This window comes from Equus asinus, chromosome 23 (assembly GCF_041296235.1).
Source record: "Equus asinus isolate D_3611 breed Donkey chromosome 23, EquAss-T2T_v2, whole genome shotgun sequence".
Taxonomy (NCBI): domain Eukaryota; kingdom Metazoa; phylum Chordata; class Mammalia; order Perissodactyla; family Equidae; genus Equus; species Equus asinus.
In genome coordinates, this window is record NC_091812.1 from 63,307,930 (window position 1) to 63,321,551 (window position 13,622).

Consider the following 13,622-nt stretch of genomic DNA (forward strand, 5'->3'; position numbering starts at 1 on the left):
TGGATCTTGTCCTTTAATCAGGGCATGGGGAGGCTAAGAGAGCAAAATGACAGATCTGAGTGTGGCCACACACATGGAGCCTCAACATTCATTCATCCACTCAGTAAATATCTATCAAGCACCCACTATGTACCAGCAATGCTGAAGATCCTCAGGTGACACCAGTGAGCAGAACAAAGATTCCTGTGCATTCGGAGCTTACATTCTCATCAGGAGACAGACGATAAACAAAAAACATTATTTTCAAGGAATAAATTATGTTTAGAAGGCAAAAAGGAAAAAGCATACATGGGGGAAAAAGGCAGGGTGCGGGAGAGCAGAAGTGCTTGCCTGAAGGTTTAAATGGAGTGGTGAGTAGGCCTTGTTGAGAGGACATTTGAGCAAAGACTTCAAGGAGGGAGGGGGACAGCCGTGCAGGATCTGGCAGAAGAGCATTCTAAACACAGGGAGCAGCCAGTGGCTTGGTTTGGAGGAGAGCTCAGAGGAGAGAGAAGCAGGGAGACCACTAAAGAGACTGCTGCAAGATAATGAGGGGCACAAACCAACAGAGGCTGTGGGAATGGAGAGAGGCCTCGGAAGGAAGCAAAATAGGCAGGACTTGCTGCCTATTGGGATATGGGAGGTACAGAACTCCTCCACCATACTATGTTCTGAAGTCCCCATTTCAAGGCTAACAAGCTCGCCATAGATGCCACCTCTAAGGCAGGTAGTGAGAACGCTCAGCACATTCCGTCCTGCGTGACTGCACTGCCCACCTGACCCTCCTTCCCTCCCCACCAGCCACACACCACTACCCTGCCTGGCCTCTTAATTCCTTAACCTCATCTTTAGTGACTTTTCCTCCAGGCCACCCAGCTATCCACTCTCGTGCCCACGACCAAGTCCTGTTAGTTCCTAAAACTCTCAAACCCACTGACTCCTCCACCTCATCCTCTAGCTGCTGTTAGGGGTTGACTGATGTCCCTCCAAAAAAGATATGTTGAAGTTTACATGCAGTACCTTAACCCCTAGTACTTCAAAATGTGACCTTATTTGTAAATAGGACCTTTACAGAGGTAATCAAGTTAAAATGAGGCCATTAGGCTGGGCCCTAATACAATATGATAGGTGTCCTTCTAAAAAGGACAAATTTGGACACAGAAATGGACACACACAAAGGGAAGATGAAGTGAGGATGAATGACTGGAGTAATGCAAGTAAAAGCCAAGACGGAGCAAAGACTGCTGGCAAACCCAAAGCTAGGAAGAGTCCAGGAAGATTTCAGGGGGAAAATGGCCCTGTTGACACCTTGATTTTGGACTTCTAGTTTCCAAAACTGAGAGATGGTAAATTTCTGTTGTTCTAAGCCACGCAGTTTGTGGTCCTTTGTAAGGGCAGCCCTAGAACCTGATAGAGCTACAATGCCCTGTCCTCATTCTCTCAACTACTCCATCTCACCCCACGCCACCCAAGACATTTTCACGGGCACCTTCGGGCCACTGACCCCCGCCCCTTTCTATCTTCACTTCTTTCCTAAACCCAGCTGGGACCCCTTGGTCCTTCACTACATGTACTTTCTTGCTAGTCTCCCCACTGTCCTTCCATCATTCCAGTGTCTTCACCTCAGTCTGGAAGAATGCGAGTGTTTCCTCTGAGTCCTCACCTGTCCTGTGGGTACTGCTGGAGCTCACACCCTGACTGATGACACTCCAAGTTCATGGTCACCAGCTTCCTCTGGGCTTTAGTGCTGCCTGGTCATCCTCCTGTACCCTCCTAGTTCTCTCTCCCAATTGCAACAACTACCTCATACTTCCTTCCCACCAGCCTCCTCACCCCACGTGCAGCAGCAGAGCTGGAGCCCTGCTTCAAGAGGAGATAGAAGCCTTCGGAACTCTGAACTCCCTCACGTCTCACTTTCACCTCCCCATCCACCTGCATGCTGCCCATCCTTAACTCCTTCCCTCGGGTACGGGGAGTCATCGCTCCTCTTCCCTTCGGGAAGCCCGTACCTCCATGCTTCCGGATCCCATTCCCCTCCACCCCCTCAGCAGTCTCCCCGTATGAGTTAAACAATCTCCTGCACTTTTGATCTCTTTCCCTATTGGCTTCTTCTATCAGCCTACAAACATGCTCAAGTCTCTGCTAATTCACTAAAAATAAGCAAGAAATAACTCTCTCTGTATCCCACATTCCTCTCCAGTTATCACCTCTCTCCTCCCATTCACAATCCAACTTCTTGAAACAGCTGTCTCTGTTTCCCTACCTTTTGTGCCAAGGCATAACCATTTCTAAGGATGATGGAGGCAGAAGCCATACAGCAGTGGACTAAGGAGAAAGTGGGAAGTAGAGAAATTGAATCAGCAATTATATGTAACTTTTATGCTCCTTCCAAATCCTGGTCAGGCTTTCTGACTCTAAAGGCCTCACTCTCTGGCTCCGTTCCTACAATTCCTCCCGCGGGCCCCAGTTGGCCCCTGTAGAGGCCAAGGAGAGAAAACAGCCCAGAATCACTAGCCATCCCTCCATCAGCCTGTGGCCTATTTCCTGCTTCTCTGAGCTGTGGATCCTGTTCTTCCCAAGGGATTTTGTCCCCAGCTCAGTTTCCCTCCACACTACCCCTGCCATCAACCTGGAGACCCCAGGTGGCACCTTACTGATGAGCTGCCCAATTGGAGCACCTCTTAGGACTCCCAAACTTGTGATGCCACCTTACTGAGTCACTCCTTCAGCACTCCAGGTCACCGTGCTTAGTCCACGTGATCATTCCACCCTGGAAACAGCAGGCTGGATCAGGATGGGACACCCCAAAGCTCCAGGGACCACAACACTCAGAGAGCTATTGACCGTAGAATCTCCACACATGTGGAGATGCTTAGAGAAAAGGCAATACGCAGAAGGTGGGAGGAAGCAAATCCCCCAACTAGTCACAAAGAGAATCAGAAGTCAGGCAGTTGCTGGTAGCAAGACCCAAGGCACTACCACAGCCTCTACGGGTGTTAGATGCTCCAGGAGCCTCTGCATTTGAGAGGCCTGGCTGGGCAGTTGCTGAGACGGTTTCCTCTCTCCTAATATCCCCTGAATCTCCATCACCTTCTCTTTCTCAAGATCTTCCATATCACTCTGGGCAACCTACCTTGGAAGGCAAAGGATGCAGTGTTCAAAGATTTGACCACAGCCTGCTGGTCCTGTGGTCCCTTCATCCCTGCTCTAAGTCCCATTGACGCCTCCAGTCCCTCAACTCCATCCCTCCCAACATCTCGACCCTTCCTGCCCGGACTCAGCCAGACATTACTTCAACACTCTCAAACTGCTGGGCCAACCCTGCCACAATGTGAGGTGAGCCCAGAATTCCTGAAGACTGGACACCCAGGCTACTGGACACATTGGAGAAGACCTCAAAATCCAGTGGGAGCCCCAACTGACTCAGCTTTCCATTGAGTCTACCACTGCCCACAGTCCTGCTCTGGCCCCTGCAGCCCCCTGGCTACCACTGCAATCTTCACCTCTCTCCTCATGCCCCGGACCTGCCCATGGTGAACCTGAGAGTCTAAGGCCAAGGTGAAGCAGAAAAGGAGCAGAAAGGTGTAAAAAGGCAAGGGTGAGACCCGGAGGGGAGATGTGGAATTGAGATTTTTTAAGATAGGAAAAAGCTGCTTGTAAGCTGAGTCATTAATAATGATGGCAATTAACATTTATACAGCACTATATGCGCAGGTGGTATCTAAGAGTCATATGTGAATATTTCTACATTTACTCCTCATAACAACCCTATGAGGTAAGTACTATATCCTGTTTTACGGGAACACTACGGCACAGAGGAGTAACTTGCTAGTAAGTAGCAGAACCAGGATTCAAATCCAGGCAGTCTGGTGCCTGAGACCATGATCTTAACCACTACACTATAAAATATGCTGCAGATGGAGAAAAATGTCTGACCCGGCAGAGTCCGTAAACCAGCCCAAAGCAGGTGGCAGACAGCCACCCAGGGGTCTTGATACAGTCAGGTTACTGCCTGAGGCTTCTTACCATCTCTTGATCCTCCCAGCAGCAGCCTAAGCTGCACCCTTCCTGTCTCCAGCCTGTGAGCTCCTGGGAGCAAGGGCAAGGACTCCCACTCTCTTAATCCCACCTTCGCAAAGCAGGCCGAGCAGAGGCTCATCAGACAAATGGTCAGAACCTTTATTTCATAACCCACTCCCTGGACCTCTGTCAGAAGGCAGATCAGAGGCACCGTAGGTAGAAGGCAGAATGAGCCCTTCTTAAGCAATCCAGACCCGCCAGAGACCCCACACCTGTCACTCTTCATAGCAGTCTCTTTCCACACGCCAGAGGGAAGGGGAAAGAGGACAGAGAGGCCCATTTCTGTGCATTCAAGTCTTGATGGAGATGACGAGCAGTTACAGAGGCTTCTGAGAGAAGGCACAGCCATCCTAGACCTTCAGGCCTGGAGAAGAGCTTGTTCAGCAGGTCCTCAGGAGCGGGTATCTCGAGGCTTTCTTCGGGGTCGGGGGCCACAGGTGGAGCTAGGTGTGGAGCCCAGGCCAGGGGGTGCCCCGGGGGGCTGGTAGCCACACTCATTTGGGTCCAGGGGGTCCCTGCTGAGCAGTACCCACACCGCAGGCACATGACGGCGCACCGTGAGAGGATCTAGACCTGTGTCGGGTGAGGTTGGCACCCAGCTGTCCTCAGTCTGCAGGAAGCGTAGCTTGGTAAGCTGGTGCAGGCCTGGTACCCGCCGCTTGACAATCTCAGCACAGCTGACAGCCTTCCCGGCAGCCCGGCCAGAACCTGAGAACACCACATGCCGGGCGCTGCCGCCCTCCAACCGACCCAGTGCCAGCCCCAGCAAGTTTCGGATTTTGCTGCCATCTCGGACCCGCATCTCCAGGGTATCAGGAGGTAGCTGGGGCATCGGGGAAGGTGCTGGGAGTTCCACAGAGCCAGCTTTCCGGTAGTGCTCCATCCTGCTTACGGCCGGGCGAAGGTCCTCTCGATGCCCGCTGCGGGGAAGCGTGAGGTGAACGCTAGGCAGTGTGCCCCCGGCCATCCCTCCACCCCGGCTCTCCAGGACCCCGCCCTGCGCCTCCTCATCTCAGGTTTCCCAGGAACGGGACCATAGGCCCTCACCCCCAACCTCCCGGGACAGGGGCCATGCCTGCTTCACCCTGGGAACGGGCTGTACCCCATACATCCCTAGTCCTCCGGACAGGGCCCAAACCGTCCCCCCACCCTGGAGTTCCTGAGACACAACCAAATTCCCCAAACACTGGGCCCTCGGGACAGGCCAAGCCCGCTCACCCCAACCTCCCTAAGACTGGGACCGACCTTCCCTTATCTTCGGCTCCTTGGGACAGGGCCCGGGCCCGACCCCAGACTCCCTGAGAACAGGACTGAGCGCTCCTCACCCGGGTCCCCCAAGGACAGAGATAGGGCCCCTCACTTCGTGCCCCCGGAGGACTGAGCCAAGCCCCTGAGCCCCACGCGCCCGAGACGGCCAAGAGCCCTCCACCAAATGCTCCTCCAACACAGAACCGGCCCCTCCCCCGACTCGGGATCACAGGACCCGGAGATTCCCAGGTCGATCCCCCCAACCCAGGTCACTCGGAAGCACGGGGGTGGACGCTCGCTCGACGCGGGGGCGGCTTGGGCTACTCCCGGTGTCGGACCCACCGCCACCGGCCGCCCGCAGCAGCAGGGAGCCGGCCCCGCCTCTGCGCCCCTTGCCCCCGGCGCCCCTACCCCCGGCTCCGGCTCTCACCGCGCGGCCCCGCACGCCTTGAGCTCGGCCTGGAGGCAAGATGGCGCGCGGGCCGGGAGCGCGCCGAAGCCGCGGGGCCGCGCGCGCCGGGCGGGGCGGGGCCTGAGGGCCGTGGGGCGGGGCCACCGCGGGAAAACAGGCCGGCCGGCGACCGGCGACCCTGCGCACACGCGCGGTCCGCGGTTACGCCCGGCGAGGGGCGCCCTGCTGGGCGGAGAGGAGCGGCCGTCGGCGGGGTCCCGCGTCCGGAGGGCGGGGAGGGTTTGGCCGTTAGAAGGTGGCAGGGCTGGCGTTGCCGGCTGAGCACGCCGCAGTCACAACGGCTAGGCGGCGGGGTTCGCTCTGGACCGGGGCGAGAGGTTCCGCTGGAGGGGCTGCTGCTGCGCGACGAGAGCCTGGTCACCGAATTGTCAGCTTCGACCTCATCCTGTGGGCACTGGCCAGCCACGAGGGGGCGGCGGGGGGGTCTTTCATCAGGGGCCAAACCAGTCCTACGCACTGCTCTCTGGCTGCAGTAGGGGGTGGCGACATCGGGCCACAAGCCCTGGTGCCTCCAGGCCACAGGGTCCCAGGCGCGTGCCCACGGAGACGCGTACGGTGCCCGGCGTATAACAGGCCCTCAAATATCTGTTAAATGACTTGTTGAAAGAATGAACCAGAGAAGTGGCAGTGGGAATGGAGAAAAGTAGATTAAGTTGGGAGATATTAGGAGGTAGGTTCGGTAAGGAGTTGGCGACTGTTCAGACGGAGAAGGAGGGAAGAGTCTGGGATGACTCCCGGTTTCAGACTTCGTTCGGACATGCCGAGTTTAAGACGCCGGAGACTGCGCAGGTCGTGTGGCCGGCAGGCCGTTGGAAAGGGACCAGGAGCCACAGCACCCGGAGACCACAAGGGGGCAGCAAACACCTGGTAGAGTGAGGTGTCAATCTCTCCGCTTTCTCTTCGTGCTCCCTCCCCTTCCCAACGGGGGCCGCCGCCGGGGCCAACCCCAAACCCCTGCGTCCAAACCTCTTCTGGGCTCCCCTTCTCGGTTTAGGGCACCAAGGGAGAAACTTCAAGGCTCCTCTCTACCTTTGCACATGCGGCTCCCTTGGCTCTCAAAGACCCTGCATATCACCCTTCAGGGCTGCCTCCCCATCCCTTTTTCTTCTGTGCTCCAGGGGACACTGTGCCCACCTGGTGGGACTGCCCTTTTCCTTGACTGTCTCCCTGGCTAGCCTGTGCAGAGCAGGGATAAAGTGGCCCCTCCCTGCGTCCTCCCCACCTGGCATGGCATCTGACATTTAGAGGGTACTTGGTAAATATGGAACAAATGGATACATACCCGAATGTTCCACTCACATCAGTCAAATGAGCGCATTCATCCTGAGAGCACTACACTTCCCAGAAAGCCAGACCAGGATGAGTAGTACAGCTCCTGGTCCAACCACTACGAAGGTTGACAACTCCGCCCTCTACCACCCCTCCCGGACCCCCATCCCGATCCGAGCCCAGGAAGCCAGCACACTCTTCCAGTGATCTCTACAGTTTATTATCACTGGAATAGGACACTGATGAGGGGAGGGGGTGCAAATAGCAAGTCTCAAGTAGCCAGACCTCTGACCTCAGAACCCCACCTGAGTGCAGACAGCTAGGCCACGAATCCAATAAATACAGCGCTGCCTCTGCCCTGTTACAAGAGCAGGTTGACACAGGGCCCTGGAGCCTGGCTGCCCTGGCCCACCCTGGGATGGAGAGCAGTCATCACTCCTCTGCGGGCTTCACTTGCTTGGCGGCCTCTAGCTGGCAAAGTAGCTCATCCCACTGCACGAACTGCTTGGAGAGAAGCATTGTCTGGTCATAGGTCAAGGTGAGAACAGGAGTCTGAGGGAGTGGAGAGATTTTGCATCTACCAAAAGGGTATGGGAGCAGGTAGGTGAAAGACAGGCTGGTTGGGATGGGATGAGAGACAGAGCTAGGGATGGAGCAAGAAGATAGGGCTTTGGACAGCACTCCTCCAGGCCCAGCTGAGCAGAAAGGATACAGTCTTGTTATACTCCTCCAGAAGAGCCTTGGACTCCTCAGTGACCTCCACACACTGGTCCTGTGGGGCCAAGGTATGGCAGAGAAAGGAGTTGGACAAAGCCCCCACCACTTCCCACTAACCTTCCTGCCTTATCAGGGACCCTCACTCCCCAAAGAGCCCAGAAAAGGTGATGTTTTACCCCAGAGACAAAAGGAGCAAATATCTAAAGGGGCACTTTCAGGTTCCAGGATAGGTACCCCAACAGCAGTCCTAAGGCTGATGGAAGGGGGAGTGGACCACACATTTAAGGAAACATTCCTGCTAGTATATGTCTTCTCCTCCCCGTCCCCTATTTCTGAACGTTCTTTGAACTTTACACGAGGGCCTGGGAATAGTGAAAAGACAGCTCCTCTACCCACAGTCAAGGACACACAATCCACAGGAATTCTTGGGTGCCTCCTGACGTCAACCTTCTGGTGTCTCAGAATAGCCCTACCAGGATCCTGGATCCTGGGAGACCTGGATGTGGCCCTAGGGAAGTCCTTTCCCATTGTAAGGCAGATGGAAGGTAAAGGATTAACCCCCCAAGTTTCCCCTGGAGCTGACATCAGGGGAGCCTGAGGCTGCTTCCCCAGGTGGCAGTGGTGTGGACTAGGAACCTCACCACCTCCCTTCCAGTCCTCTCCCCTCCCAAACCTGCTGCTGGATGTGGATCTGGGCCAAGCGCTGCAGGCGGGCGGCATGCTCAGGAACGGCTGTAAAACACAACGCACACTGCCCGATGAAGCTGTGCCTTCCCCCGGGACTGCTCAATAGTCTATTAGGTCTTCGGCAGGATTAGAGTATTGAGTGGAGAAGCTAAACGAACGCTAGGCTTCATCGACCGCTGCAGCTGGAGGTGGTGGTGGGGCTCCCTGCCCACCCTAGTCTTACTCTAGGACCCAAAGGGGAGGGGAACATACAGGCCCCTAGGAGAAGACAGAACCTTGGGGTCCCCAGAGTTGCCCCGTACCTCCACCTCAGTGCTGTCAGCAAGGCCAGGTAAAGAGAGGTTTGCCTATCTTGGGATCTGTCCCTTTGCTCCCAGCCCAGCGGGACCAGGTCTGCCTGGCCTAGGGAACAGGAAGCCTGGAGGTGGGCTGAGGATGAATGCCAGGTCCTTAAGCAGGCCACCTGGAACCCAACACCCAGAGCCTCAGCCACCATGCTGGGCCCACAGCTTAAGGCTGTCAGATGCTTAGCAGGTAGCTGACCAAGGCTAGGGACGGGGAGCTGGGAAAAATACCTCCAGAGCCAGAGAAGATGGATATCTGGATTCAATTAAAGCCACTGTCTGCTCATCAAAACCCAGTTCCAGGGGCTGCTCCCAGCAGTGTGGCAGGAAGAATCACACACACTCACACACCAGCAGGGACTCTTTCAGTAGAATCTGGGCTCTGCAGCACCCTGAAGGACAGATGCTAAGGACTGGGGTGGAAGGCAGAAGGAATCCCCAGGGGCCAGCCCCGTAGCCAAGTGGTTAAGTTCCCGCGCTCTGCTTCGGCGGCCCAGGGTTTCGCTGGTTTGAATCCTGGGCGCAGACATGGCACCACTCATCAAGCCATGCTGAGGCGGCATCCCACATGCCACAACTAGAAGGACCCACAACTAAAAATACACAACTATGTACCAGGGAGCTTTGGGAGAAAAAGGAAAAATAAAATCTTTTAAAAAAAAGAAGGAATCCCCAGAGTTAGGGGCTGCTGGGCTCACACTAGTGTCCTTAGGCCCGAACTGCCTGAGGTTCTGAAATTGAGCTCTCCACCCTGGCAATTTTAACCCCAATGCAGGTGGCAGGTCCCCCCAGGGTGAGGGTAAAGACAAGGAGCAGACCTAGCCCAAGCCTCAGGAACCTGAGGCACAGGGACGTCTTGCCCATCCCCCACGTCCCCAGGCAGAGCAGTGCAGCTACAGCCCAAGAGGTACCTTTGATGTGAGCGCTGTCCAGCATGGGCACCAAAGCCTCCACCTGCTCCAGGAGTGCGACCTGGGAGAGGATGAACTGCTCCTCTGCGGCATAAACAGACAAGATAGGGGCAATGAGGCAAGCCTGGGCGCTGCCAACCCCATGCAAGGGGCTGAGGACCCAGCAGGGGAGATGGCTGGGTCCTGGAGCTTGGGGCAGCTACTCTGCCCACTGCCCCCTTCTCTAGGTGCACGTTCCCCCATTCTGCCCCCACCTCTCCTGGATGCCTTTAGTCTGACCCATCTTGAGCCCAAGGAGCCTCTAAGTTTCTCCAAATCCCACCCTTCTCCAAGTTTTAACTCTAAGGCCTCTTCCTCTAGCCTCTTATCAACAAACTCAGTGAGCTGCTCCTGGGTCATAGGAAACAAAGTACTTCAGACTTGGGTCCCTACACTCGAGGGCTCCCAGGGAGGTCTGAAAGAGAAGACATGTGGCAGACTAGCAGGCAGGTTCTGCTCAGTGGCTCTGAGAGGCACAGGCAATACAAGCTCCTGGAGAGCTAGGACAGTAACAGGAGAGTCCAGCGAGGAGAGCAGGAGCGAGGCTGGGCCCTGCACAGGGGATTTCAATGGTTGCAAAGAGTGGGAAGGGTGCTGAAGAAGGGAGGACTGTTAGGTCAAACGTTTGGAGGCAAGAATGCTTGTCAATTAGAAGAGGAAAAAGAATTCAACTGGCTGAACTGGAGCAAGGAGAGTACAGGAAATAGAGCTGGATGGGAGGGTAGATCTGGCAGACTGTAGAAAGCCTGAAGGGCAGACTAAGGAATTAGGACCTCATCCTTGCAAGGAGACAGAGAGAGACACTGAGGTTCTAAAGCAGACAAAGTAGCATGTTGGAAATGCTTTGGGAAGATGATACTAGACCACATGTAAGAAGGGAAAGACTAGGGTCAAGAAGAGGAATTAGGAGACTACAACTGCTCACACATGAGAGGATGAACACTGAGGCCATGGCAACAGGGAGGGCGGAGAGGCTAGACTCAAGAGTCAGTGCAGGAGAAGATCTGAACTTGGGTGCCTGAGCCACCACAATGGCTCACAGACGTCCTGGTTCATCATTGTAAACCTCACACCTAGGAGAGTCTGGATCACAGCAGATGATCAGTAAATATCTTTGAATGAATGAACAAATCCAGGTGCTTGGCAAACCCTACCTCGTGGAGTGGCTGACTAACTGATTAGCAGACATCGCTAAGACAACAGTTCCTGCCTAGAACTCTGAAATCCCAGAGCTTTCTCACATGAAAGAAAGATGTTGAAACTCATGCCAATATTCTCACCTGTCCCAAATGCAATGCTGTCTGCCCTCGCCCTTTCCTAGACGCTTCTGTCTAGTAAGCGGAAGAGAGGAAGTTTCTGAAGGAAAATCCTAGAGGCAAAACACTGATAGAACATTGGAGCAGCCTGCATTGTCGCTGGCACCATGGCCTGCAGCTGGCATAAGTATATTGCACCCAGTGCTTGCTAGAGGACCACAGGACCACCTCAAGCCTCAGCCCAGAGCCAGGCCAGAATTCCAGAGAGCAGCTTCTAGGGCTGTATCCATGAGAGGACTGACAGAGAGGCCATCTCTGTCCCCAGCTTCCCCCACAATCCACATCCCCAGATGCATGTGCACACATTGTCCAGCACTACCTGCTAAGATGAACTGCAGCTTAGAGGCATCGGGCATGGCAATGCGGTCAATGTACTCAGGATCCAAGTATTTGATCAGGTCTTCAACTAGAAAAGTAGCAAGATGGAAAATGGAATAGTGTTGGGGAGTGGGGATTGTCTTGTGAAGGACATTAGGGGAGTGATCAACTCTGGGGAGAGCCTTGAGTGAGGAGCCGACACCCACAGTGTCCTTCAGCAGGCCCCCAACCCTATTTCCCTGTCTCTCCCCTCTGATCACCTGTTAGCTGACCTCAAACTTTAAAGCTGGGAACACACTTGCCTCCACCACCCCGGGAGTCCTCAGCATTCCCAGTGACCTATCTTCACCAGGGGTGAAGGGACACCTGCCCCTCAGTGCCACCAAGACAAGCCAGAGCTTTATCTGATTTCTAGTTACTGAGTAGGGTGCTAGCTCTGACAAAATACAATAGGCATGGCTGAGCCAAGGCTGGGTGGGGCTCTCAGTGCCTAATTTCTTTCCCACCTATAAACCTTGCCTGTGGAAATCCCATACCCCTCCTCCCTCCATCAAGGAGATCTTTCAGGCAGAGCTCTTATCCCATAACTTAGGACACTGTCATGGGCTTGGAGTTTAATCACAAAGTAGAAATCACACCCCAATTCACACTATTAGAGGGAAATGTCTTCACATTCTATCCCCAAAGGGCCAGGGCCAGGTCCCAGGAAGCATAGGCATGGAAGGAGGGCAGGCAGGCCCCCCCCACGGAAGCACTTACTCTTTTTGTACAGAATCTTCACCCTCTCCCTCTTGCTAGCGATGTTCCCCAAAGCCACCTGCACCTTGACCAAGCCATCAGCCACCTGTAAGGGAAGTGGAAGTTAATTCCAAGATTCACCTCCTGGCTCAAGGCTTGGAAGAGGTAAAGAACCCTCATTCCCTCAGACTCTCAAACCGCCTCGTCCCAGCACTCTAGGTTGGTCCCCTTCTCTTGTACTAAAGGAGATGCAACACTACCTTCCAGAGAACCTCAGTGTGAAGGGGGAGATAATCATGTACTCCTTGGGGAGCTTCAAGTCTGACTGGGGAGGTAATGAACTATGTTAGAGTTTAGGGGGCACTAGCACATACTATATATTCCCTGGTTCCTACCTCTCTGGCTGAACCTACCTAGGCTTTAAGAGTAGAGGGTGAGGAATGCTAATATTCAAGGGTCAAATATGTGGGCAGGCAAATAAGACGGAGCAGCAGCAGCAGCCAGAGAGGTAGAGGAAAACCAGGAGGGTTAGTATCACAGCTGTCAAAGGGAGGGAACGTTTGGAGAAGTCAGTTCTCAAATAGGGCACAACCTGCTGGTGAAAACTAATTCCACAAGAAGTCTACAAACAGACATCATCCTCTCTGATGCACTCAACTCCAGGATATGCCTGACACGCCACCTTCAGGAAAACATCTTCCCATAGTAAAAAAAGGGATCTGAGGGCAACTGAACTTCACAGTTGTCAAAACTCAGTGACTGGTGTGAAGGAGAGCCGGTCCATATCTGAACATTCAGTACTCAACCTCTTCCCCTCCTAATCCGGGCCCTCTCAGACCTCATCTCTCACCCGCTGAAGCCTTCCTCAGCCACCTCTGCTCTGCCTCCTCGGGGGTTCCATGGACCTCTCTCTGCACAGTTCATTTAGCGATGAATTGCGCAGGGCTGCGTGACGGCCCTTCCGTCGTGGACTTCAGCTCTTACTGAAACTCTCGTTAGTTTCTCGAGTGTGTCAGGTCTCCCCAACTAGCTCGCGAGGGCAGGGGCGCAGCCTCGGCCACAGTTCACACTGAGCCCATCTCAAGTGGACCTAATAACCTGCAGCGCCCTCCATGGAAAGGACCTCGAGGGTCCGATGTGCTCGGGAGGTCTCGGATCTTTGTTATTTCCGAGGCCGGGCTGCGGGCGACGGGACAGGAGCGGTGGCACCCAGTCCTAGGACCAGGCCGGGAGACGGCTCTTGCTCTGCCCCAGAAGGGACTACTGGACCCCAGATCGCTCACCTTCCGCGAGCCGCGCGACCCGCCTGGCCCGTACACCCAGCGCTCCAGCTCCTCCACACGGGCCTGGAGCCGCTGCACATCGCTCACTGCCGCCATAGCCACCGCCGCCCTGCCTCGGCCCGAGCACAGCCAGGGGGCGGGACGTCCGTCCTCAGAAAGAAGGCTGGCCAATCCGAGCGCAAGGGAGCCCCTCTATACAGGAAGTGACGTCACGACTCAGG

General features: G+C 55.0%; 2 protein-coding genes across 4 annotated transcripts; both read right to left on the minus strand.

Annotated features, from left to right (window-relative positions):
• Positions 1–4,134: 4,134 nt before the first annotated feature.
• Positions 4,135–5,842, minus strand: RPP25L (ribonuclease P/MRP subunit p25 like). 3 transcript variants are annotated; one of them, XM_044756766.2, is made up of 2 exons: positions 5,719–5,842; positions 4,135–4,979 (listed from the first exon to the last, which is right to left on the minus strand). In XM_044756766.2, the coding sequence occupies exon 2, from the start codon at positions 4,940–4,942 to the stop codon at positions 4,451–4,453; it is 492 nt and encodes a 163-aa protein (XP_044612701.1). In that variant the 5' UTR covers positions 4,943–4,979; positions 5,719–5,842; the 3' UTR covers positions 4,135–4,450. The 3 variants fall into 3 exon arrangements, with proteins under 3 accessions (XP_044612701.1, XP_044612702.1, XP_014712905.1); XM_044756767.2 differs by having other exon boundaries at positions 5,738–5,837; XM_014857419.3 differs by having other exon boundaries at positions 5,305–5,786.
• Positions 5,843–7,252: 1,410 nt separating this feature from the next.
• On the minus strand, positions 7,253–13,587 carry DCTN3 (dynactin subunit 3). The gene is made up of 7 exons (XM_014857421.3): positions 13,402–13,587; positions 12,140–12,224; positions 11,382–11,468; positions 9,708–9,791; positions 8,439–8,497; positions 7,761–7,820; positions 7,253–7,570 (listed from the first exon to the last, which is right to left on the minus strand). The coding sequence occupies exons 1-7, from the start codon at positions 13,495–13,497 to the stop codon at positions 7,481–7,483; spliced, it is 561 nt and encodes a 186-aa protein (XP_014712907.1). The 5' UTR covers positions 13,498–13,587; the 3' UTR covers positions 7,253–7,480.
• Positions 13,588–13,622: the final 35 nt, after the last annotated feature.